General features: G+C 41.2%; 1 protein-coding gene across 1 annotated transcript; it reads left to right on the top strand.

The window, feature by feature from the left end:
* The first annotated feature begins 5,596 nt into the window (after positions 1–5,596).
* b3gnt7 (UDP-GlcNAc:betaGal beta-1,3-N-acetylglucosaminyltransferase 7) lies at positions 5,597–9,718 on the top strand. The gene is made up of 2 exons (XM_080472620.1): positions 5,597–5,809; positions 7,021–9,718. Coding segments are annotated over exons 1-2 (1,251 nt in total). The 5' UTR covers positions 5,597–5,807; the 3' UTR covers positions 8,270–9,718.
* The last annotated feature ends 996 nt before the right edge of the window (positions 9,719–10,714 follow it).

Raw genomic sequence — 10,714 nt, 5'->3', positions numbered from 1 at the left:
GTGTGTGTGTGTGTGTGTGTGTGTGTGTGTGTGTGTGTGTGTGTGTGTGTGTGTGTGTGTGTGTGTGTGTGTGTGTGTGTGTGTGTGTGTGTGTGGACATGAGAACAAATGCCTGCTGAGCTTACTATTGTTCAACACTGTAATGACGGTTTAAGGATGTTGATTCTTGAGCTGCAAAGGGATAAAGGACTAATCACTGTCACAGTTGACAAGAGCACCAGTTTTGCGACGAGCCACACAGAAGCTGGATAATTATTCAGTAACAAATGAATGAAGGTTTTTTGGGGTTTTTTTTTATGTCAAATATTATATAAGGTATAGTGCACGCATAAGATGAAGTTAAACTTCATCGTGTAACTTTTCAACTACCACCCTTGTCTATGGATCCCAGGGACCATCATCATTACTGTCTTAACATTAGACAAATAGCAGTTGGGGATAATTACATGTAGAGGTAAGGCTGATGGCATACATAGTCGTACTGCCATTTTCAACCACAATCATTTCACTGCATGAATGAATGAATGAATGAATGAATGAACGAACTTGGCACTAAAAAGTGATCTCCTTCTCAACTGGAGCATTGCGATCACTTCATGGTCAGCAGCATACTTGATCTTTCTTGGCCAATTCAACCTGTAAACCGCTGGTGCTTTTGAAATGCGGGCTAGCTGTGCTTTGCGCTGATTGGTTGGTGCAGAAAAGGGGGCGGGACCTGGGCAACAGGTCAAACAACAGAATGTTTTCCACAATTTTAACTTTACAATGACATGGTAGTAACGGTTGCCTCTTCCTCCAAGCAACTGACGTCACTTCACTTCAACTTACTGGGTCAATTTAGTCATTCAACCGATCAAAACGTATAGGAACTACAATAATAGAGTTACTGTATGTTCACATGGTCAGGATAGGCATAATGTAAAGACCACATGATCTAAATGAATTTCCCCAGTTAAATCTTTTTCTATGCCATAATTGCTCCTTGATTTCTAGATCAAATATGTGTTAGAAATGCTTCAATTACCTATCCGGCGCTCCAGGGCATTCACCAACCCGACAGCTGTTTAGTTGAATTTTAATTTTGAATATGCATTGTCCTCTGAACTCCTGATCTTTGAAGAGATTTTACTAGAAATGTATATGTATACAGAAACTGAATGTCACTTTGACATGTGACATGTTTAAAATGAGCAACCGTCGCTAAAATCACTTTTGTTTGTGTGACCTGCACAACACTGATCAGTCGTTTGCTCGGAAGCTTTTCACCATGTTGGTTGCATTTTTTTTTTTTTTGCACAATGTTAATCTGAAGGTTTTGACGTATCGACCCCTCGCTGGATCCTTGTCTGTGGCGCACTTGCGCAGGTCTAAATTAGTCACCGATTTTAAACAAAGCAGGAAGATGTGTGAGTTCTAACTGAAGCCGTCCCGGAAACGTACTGGGAATAAATAAATAAATCAGCAGAGCATGTAGAACATGGATTTCTGCGTGACAACGCAAACTTAAACGTTTACTCAAATTTCTGAAGACTTTTGTGTGGGAAGGAGGCTGGCGGTTACCTTGACCTGATCACACCTGTGTTTTTTTTTTTCTTCTTTATTTCTTTGTACTTGCTTTTTCAGAGAGGAAAAGTTTGACTTGATGATTAAGTGGAGAAGGGTTGTGGGAAATCCCCGCCAGTCTTCGGTCGTGGTAAATTCTTTCGGGGTGACAGTGGGAGAACGACTTTTCACGGGCTGGTTCATTCTTGTCCTTCATATGAAAAAAAGCAATGCCTCCTCAATCCCCCCTCAGGTGTGTTCAACCAAACATGGGATTAAGGAGAACTTCCCATGGAGCTGGCTGGTATACTACTACAATTTTCTGACCATCTGGTCTCTCGCAAAGTCCTCTCAAGTCCTGATAACTATTGCCTAAACAATGAAATCAAAAAAAGACACAAACAGAAAATCACCACGTGCACAAGAAATAAAACTCCCAATACTCTCAGTGGGAAGGTGAAACTACAAGCCACTACGCCATCATACAGCTCACTGGCTATTTCCCATCCTGCAGGTGTGAATTCATGCACATTTTATCAGGACAGAAAATAAATCATAAACACAGAGCTATTATTGTCTTTGAAGTCTGATCATACTGTGTTTAATTTAGTTTGTTTCAGTGAGATGAGGTGTTGCAGTTATTTCGATTAATAGTTAATTCACATAGCAGCCCGATGCATCATTATGTGGACTAGTTTATTATTGAATGAAGGAAGTCCTATTTTCAGTGGGTTCAGCTAGTTTAACATTTATTACAGCCTTGAAAACCAACAGAATCGATCAAGGCCATCTGTTAGACAGCACTAAGAAATGGTTGCTTTCTGTTTCTAAGGATTACATGAGGTGTAGCGAAGTCCGTCCTGTTACTCCTCTGCTGAACTTGCAGCGACCAAATCCACAGGGGGGGGGGGGGGGGTCAAAACGGGAAAAAACACCAGCAGCAGGCAACAGGATGCACATGGCCCTGAGAAGGATGACTGGTTAGATCCAGGAAATAGAGAGAGAAGGAGAGGAAGGAGAGATTCTAGATCGCAGCTGTGTTCCGATTGAAATATTCCTGTTTTGGAGAAGCGTGAAGAGCCCAGTTTTTCATAGCAAGTTTAAGTTGTGGTTGTTTTTGGCGAGCACTCTGCAAGATCCTCATATTACATTTTCATTTGAAAATCTTTGTCCGTTTCTGAATGAAGTTTTCCACACGTTAAAATGTAGCTGTTGTTAAATGACCACACGATACGTTTCAGATGTTTTCTCATTCTGAAACGACTTTTTTTTTTTTTTGGTAAGTCTTGGCAAGATCCATGAGGTATGATTGAAAAATACAAAAGAATTGGGCTGTTTATAAGTACTTCATGACACTTTGTGAAGATGTGATTTATATGCAATGAAAAGGCCTGGAGCTAAATAAACGTGTGGTTTGTTTTTTGATTATTCATTTACAGCACAATCCTTTGCTTTCATTAGTGAAGTACGTGGACGGCGCCATTTACTGATCTTCTAACGCTTTGACAGATTGGAGTACTTACACAAGTTTCTCTCATACAAAGTGATTCGAGAGAAGTTGTTAATGTTATGTCAATATTTTCCAGATTACATTTTTGGGACTATAAAGCACGTACAATGTGTTAACTTCAGTTAAATTATTTCTCATAATCTTTAGATAAAGGATTCTTTTAATTCAGGCACCTCGAGGGCAAAAAAGAGGAAACAGCCCATGAGATGTATAGCTTTCATCATATTCTTTATTTATTGTTTCAGCACTTATTTGTCATATTATCCATTATTTATCCACATTTCTTACAACTTGGCGAATGTCAGCCAGTTTGTTCGGTTTTTGTTTTGTTTGTTTTTTTAGCTGGCTGTCTTTGTGCGTCACACAGTGTATTTGCCAACTTGATACTTAACGATCTTATTACCTTACAGGTTTGTTGGGTATAGCACTTTTTAAAATGCAACATTCAGATGATTGCCGCAGTATTGTTGAGACACACTTGTCCAGATCATCAGATTTCCACGGGTGAGATTATATTATGGGCTATAAGTGCATTGAGAAACAGATCAAACTGTCACCGCTGCTGCTCATAAGGACAATGACAAGACTTTAAAAAACTGCTGTCATATTTTCTACCTATGTCATGCAGTGCCCACAAATCCCCAAATATAAATGTATTGCCTATACACGGTCATATACAAACTATATGACAGTAAGAAGAGATGCTCAATCCAGCTGTTCTTAATTTTGATCTGGTTGGTAAATTGGTGCAATTGATGTTCGATTCAATAAATATATTACGTAGACTTCTCATCTACAGCAGTTTGAAAGCAAAGACGGTATTAATCACATCGTTTTTGGCTTGTAAGGCTCGTTTAAACTCTGTGCATGCACCAAAACAGATATGTATGCTTTTACCTGTGTATGTGTCACTACTTCCCGTGCGTTCCGTGCCTGCCGTCTGCTTAAAAACTACATACTGGCCAAACACCAAAAAAGAAGAGTTGAGGTTTTTCCTCGAGAGAAGAAAAAAGAAGTCGATTACTACAGTGATGATGGCAGAGGTACCACTCACATTGATATTGCGAAAGCTCAACAATTGCAGGCAGCTTTGCTCTCGATCTGTGAGTCTGGCAACCTCCTCGGGGCATGCTCCCCAGCCACTCCGAAGCTACTAACTGTACGATTTTAACAATCGTATAAGTTCACAGCTCTCCACACTGTACAACATGAAGCTAATAAACTTTAGGCGCCACTTGAGGTTTGCTGTGTGCAGGTCCTACGATGTCGTATGTCGTATTTGAACCGGTCTGACATTGTGACAGAGGACAACGATTTAGAGCCGAGACCGGAGATATCGCCACGATTGTTGTCTTTCGTTTGGAACGACCAAAGATGTGTCTAGCAGCCTTTATAGGACGGCTTTCACTTATTACCCTCTTCTAATTTCAACACTGCAGAAAAAGACGTCTTTTCAACAGCCTGAATAAGACGTCATTTCACCTTTCTACCATATGTAGACCATAAAGAGGCGTCTTAATGGTGATGTCCTTATAAAGACCTGAAAATGACTCTTCTTCCAAATCTTTAAGTGGTTTACCATTTTGTGCTGGGTGGGCACTATGTTGGTTCATATCTGTTGTTAGCCTATGGACAGAAATATGTATGAATTTAACACAAAGTACAGACTGAAGGCATCCTGCATATTTGTGTGCATATATTAAAAATAAATGAAAATTCTAGAGTGCCAGAAACTGCTGTTACTCATCATAAACATTCATGGTAAGTCTTAATCGTTGCTTCTAAACTTTGTGTTCCACGCCTGGGATCCGATGGCGATGAAGATTTATGGGAGATTACAAACCAGGAAAGAATGGATCACCAAAATACACAGAAGGAAGTGGAGGTGGATCTGGCACACGCTCAGGAAACAGTGTGACAAGACAAGCGCTATCTTAGCACCGGCGGGGCAACAGAAAACGGGTCGGCTGGAAACGATCGGCCGAACAGGAACTGCGTCAAATCGGGTCAGACTGGCGTAAGATCGTCAGACAAGCACAAGACAATCGGAGTGGTGTATTTCTGTGGATGTCCTATTCTCCTCGATGGAGCGACGGGGTTAACTAACTAAACTTTGTGAGGTCATTCTGTATGTTTGACACCCTGAACAACAAACACCTGTGAGGCACAGTAATAAACTTTCCTGTTATACTGATCATCAGCACTCTCAACTGTTGTCTTAACAAACATATTCTTATGGTCCAAAGAAAATTTAATCACTCTAAAATCAATGTGGGAGCAAATAAATAAATAAAAAAATCTACTATCCAGTCACACAATCGAGTAAGACTTAAAACCCAACTTCTTAATTTTCTCCAAAGAAGTAAAACACTTATTTGGGTTAAACGTAAATATGAAAACGGGCTCTGCTGAAGGCGTGTTGGCTGAGCTGTGATTGAGGACCCTGCAGTGACGGAGGGTCCATTCATCGTCTACGTCCGCAGTGCGTGTGTCGCACGTGAACGCGGCCGAGCCTTTAAAAGCGGCGCGCGGCGCGAGCTGAGCGCAGCTTTCAGTCTCACCGCTCATCTCCCGAGCGCGTCTACGCTCCTCCGCTGCTCCCCAAACCACCTCCATGGACAGGATTACTCTACAATTCTGTGTAAAAGCCGGAGACACATAAAGGCACGGCGATATTCCGCGTTTCCTTTTTGTCGACAATCAGCCACTTTTGGTCTTTTCACTACCATCGCAGATCATCTGAGCAGAAACGAGCATGTGAGTGACAACAGATTATTGCATTTTTACAGAGAACAAACTGGTTTGATTTTCTTCTAGTTCCTATTCCCGATTCTTTGCAATATTACCTGTATGGCATCCCCAAAATATGACAGTTAAAAAGCTACTTAAAGTGACTCAAAATGAGTTTGATTTTCCAAAAAAAATTATTAAATTGCCTCCTTTCTTCAAATAAGCGATTCTGCCTCGCTCAGTTTGTGTTTATATTCTTATCTTATTCTTTAAATAAACTGTTAAAAGAAATGATACTGTAAATGTGGGGTTATTCACTAAGTTAAAACCTCCTTTAAGTGTAAATCTGTTTTCAGAATTTGATTCATTTTCATCATCCACTATTGGAGATTTACATATTTTGTGGGCAGTTGCCAAAAGAGTCTCAACACTGTGGTCGCAGTGTTTATGGATTTACTCTGGCTTCCCTGGCTGGTGATTACTGTGAGCTAAATATCCCTCATAGGTAGAGGGGCCCACATGGGAGTGTCTCCTGGGATTGTGAAGTAACGAGCCCTGGCATGACATGATGGAAATAAGAGAATCTGAAGTAACCACATTCCTCGTGTTCGCAGAGGACACTAATACAGGTTAAATAAAAACACGGAATCAGTCTTTTCTTTGACTTGAATTTAAAAAAAAATAAAAATTAATCTTTACAACTCCTTTCTGTTTCTGCACAGTGTGATGAATCTTTAGGAATTATAATAATGACAGAGAAATTATTCTTGAACAACCATTAACGTTTACATTATCGATTTTATTAGCCCCAGAGTAGCTTATTATATGCAAAAGTCAAGACAAGAAGGCAGTATCTTGGCTAAAATGACATTCTCTCAGGCTAAATTCCGATTATTATTTTTCCTTGCCTAAATGTCATCGTGACAAACCAATAACTATTCCCAAACTTACGATTGCATCTATCTTGTATTTAAACTCCAAATCAATCAAAATGCAAGTCACCTGCATTGGTACCTTCAGGCCTATTACAGTTAAACGACACAAGTCTGAACTGTATGAAGGAAAAACTAGTCAAACTACCTCTGCATGTCATTTGTAATCTGCAAAGATTCGGGAAGTGGGTGGGGGGGTGAAAGTCTCTTTTTTGATGCCTTCAGTTACCTGGAAAGATATACGTTTCCTTTAGATGAGTGTTTGGCCTCGTCTTACTGGCAATTGTGACCGTTGTTTTCTTCCAGGATGAACACCAGAGATCGCTGGAGGGTGTACAAGAGGGTCAGTGTCATGTTCTTCCTGACTGCGGTGGCACTTACAGTTGTTCAGAGGGGGAGCATCAGTGTGGGGGCTCCGTTTGAGCTCGAGAGGCAGCCGCGCATGCACGCTTCTGAAGTAGTGGAGTCCGGCACCGCACCGGAGGAAAAAACGGACTCCTACCTGGTTATAAAGGGATTCTGGAAAGCTGGCGGACGGCAACCTAAGGCTCGGTCCACCACGCAGGAGCCCGGGATTACTGAGGACAGCGGGCCAAGAACGTGGGATGTATCCAGCGCCAACTGCAGTGCAAACCTCAACCTGTCCAGCCAGGACTGGTTCCGAGGCCTGGAGGACAATTTCAAGCAGTTTATGCTTTATCGCCACTGCCGTTATTTCCCCATGCATCTCAATCACCCTGAGAAATGCTCAGGGGAGATACACCTGCTGATGATAATTAAATCGGTGGCCACGCAGCATGATCGCAGGGAGGTTATCCGAAAAACCTGGGGCAGGGAGCAGGTGGTGAATGGCAGGAGGATAAAGACCCTTTTCCTTCTCGGTAAGCCCTCCAACGAGGCTGAAAGAGCGAACCATCAGAAACTGGTGGAGTACGAAGACTACATCTACAAGGATATCCTCCAGTGGGACTTCTTGGACAGCTTCTTCAACCTGACACTGAAGGAGACCCACTTCCTCAAATGGTTCCACACTTACTGTCCCAGGGTGAAATACGTCTTCAAAGGGGACGATGACGTATTTGTCAGTGTGGACAACATTTTTGAATTCTTAGACAGCAGCAGTCACGACAAAAACCTGTTTGTTGGCGATGTCATTTTCAAAGCCAAGCCTATTCGTAAAAAGCAAAATAAGTACTACATCCCCCAGGCTTTGTATAATAAGACCCACTACCCTCCATATGCGGGTGGCGGAGGTTTTCTGATGGATGGGTCCCTTGTGAAGAGGCTTTACTGGGCCGCAGACACCCTCGAGCTCTATCCAATCGATGACGTTTTCTTGGGCATGTGTCTGGAGGTGCTTCAGGTCACTCCAATAAAACACAATGCCTTTAAGACGTTCGGCCTGGTGAAAAACAAGAACAGCAAGTTGAACCGTGAACCGTGTTTCTTTAAGAACATGATTGTGGTGCACAAGCTGCTCCCGTCGGACCTCATGCACATGTGGAATCTGGTCAACAGTGACCTGGTCTGCTCTCAGAAAGTGGAGATCCTATAGCTTGTCGAGAGCAGCGGGGCTCAGCCAGCGCCGAGAGGCCGAGCTCTGCCTCGGTGGAATGCCTGCGGGATGCGAGTACAGAACAGCAAAGTGAGTGTTGAAGGCAAACTTAAACCCTCATTTTTGTCGAAAAGGAGCCAAGACAATGTTTGAATATTTAAATGTTCTGTTTATGAGCATTTATGCATTTTTTTTTTTTCTTGAGATTGAGATTTCTCATAAATTATACAGTCCTTTTTTTTTTTTTCCAAGGATTGACTCAGAATTGTGGATTTATACTGGCATCTTGGAGGATTTATAATGTCAGATTGAGAGACAGCCACTAAAGTGAAGCGGCTGTTCTAAAAGGCACACAGGCAAATAGTTACTTGCTCTCTGATTATTATTATTCCGTCATGGTCCCCGATGGAAACTTCCCTTTGTTCAACACAAGCAGATGTACACCTTCCTTCTTCCCTCCTTTGTGGTGATCACCTGTTCTTCTTATTCCTTCTGCTTTGTTATGGGGGCTGTTTTTAATAGAACCAGGAAGCCACGAGCCCTTTGACGGTGGGTGATCTGTAACTAAATTACAAATGATGGGAATAAACTTCTAAATTTTAAAGGTAAAATGCAAGAATGAGCAAACTTTAAGAAACTAAATGAGCTTTTCCTCGTATTTCCAGAGGGCCGAGTGGGAATAATGTTTTGTCTTGATCATGGCAGAAAATACAGGAACTGTTTCATGTATGCTCAGGAGGCTTCGGGTTTGAATGCCTCTCCGCTGCGAGAAAGTTATTCATATAATTGGTGTGACACGCTGTTTTTGCATGGAACATTGAGACATGCTTCAGTGGTTTAATGGCTCTGAGCCGGTTAATGATACAACTCTCTCTACCTCGAGGATTTGAGCAAAAAAAACAAAAGAAGCCTACTTTTTATCATATCACCTTATCAGTTTTGAACTTCCTAAAGAAAGACTTCAAGACATTAATCACTTTTTTTTCATTGTTGAAGTCCTTGCGCTCCTCATTTTAGAACATGACCGACTTGATGCGTACTGCTTGTATACTTTTAAGAAGAAAAAAAATCTATTCTTTCTACATGAATAATGTCCGTGGATTTGAACGGGCTCATGTACTTGAGAGAAATTTGGTAGAGGGTTTACTTTGACACTGTGAACTAAAACTATTGCTGGTACGTGCAAATGACATGTTAATTTAACTGTCCTGCAATGAAAAAGGGACAAATGTGTGGTCCTTACATTTAATTTAAAGCAACTGGTGAACATAGTAATGAATTGTGAAATGATCATAAAGCTGAATGCTGTATGTATGGCGGGTTAGGATTTTGTGTAGCTGATGTAAATATATCTAAAATGTCAATGTGTACATAGATTGTCATTTGTAAAGAAAACATCTTGACAATGCAATTGTCTGTAAAAGAAAAAAAAAAAGAAAAATCTGCCCTAGATTGCCTGTTTTGTGTTTTTTTCTTTTATCAACTCCGCACATCTAGGTGAGAAGCTACATCGGGTCACCCAACAATAGTGTTCAGTGTTGACATCTGAGTATCAGTTACACAATGAAACAATAAAGAAAGCATACATACTTAAGTCAATATGTTGGACAATATCTCAAGTGTTTATTTTGTGTTAGGGTTTTTTTTTTCTTTGAGGCAGTTTCTCTGTGTGCAACCATGAGCCGGAACTTATTCTTAGATATATATCTGAATTTAAAAGGTTTCCCATGTTTAGTGTTCGGAGAACATTTACTGTACATTACTGACACCTGAGGAAAAGCCTCCTTTAAACGGTGCCTACTCGCTCTATATACTGCCATTGTTCCCAGAAGGCTTCAAAGCACGAATTGCTTACTTGGTGTGACATTTCACATTGTTTATGTTAAGTGTCCCCGTCAAATATTGTGTCCATTCAAGTAGTGGACCTGCTGAGACTGATACTGCCGGTCGATAGTAAAGATACCGTGTAGTGGTTTGACTCGTTGGCCCCAAAAGGCAGAAAGGGCATCGCCAAACAAAAGAAATGCCTTCCTCTTGTTCTTCACAGTCTCACCCAGTACAAAGACAAGTGACCCTCACAGAAACTGGATCTCCTCTGCTTTGTGTTTCATGAGGGGCACACTCATAAACACAGAAGCACAGCTTACGGTTTATCTCTATACACCAGTGCTTTTGTTGAACGCGTTTTAGAAATGAATTGAAATCAGAAGGAAGAAGAAAACAGGCTCAATTTATCTCTTTTCACTGGCTATGAATGTAAACTCTGGTTTATTCCTTACGCAAGGAAGTATGTGATTATCTTTTACTCAATGTTTCCATTGCCGATACCATTTGACGAAAAACCGGGCTAAACTTCTAAGTACAAAGTATAAGCTAATTGGTTTTGAATTGCAGCTTTTGTGCTTTGGACTTGGATACGACAGACACAGGAGAGACTAAAGGGAA

Source organism: Lipophrys pholis (genome assembly GCF_963383615.2).
Source record: "Lipophrys pholis genome assembly, chromosome: 10".
NCBI lineage: Eukaryota > Metazoa > Chordata > Actinopteri > Blenniiformes > Blenniidae > Lipophrys > Lipophrys pholis.
Note: the sequence above shows the minus strand (reverse complement) of the source record. Positions and strands in the feature narration are given on the sequence as shown.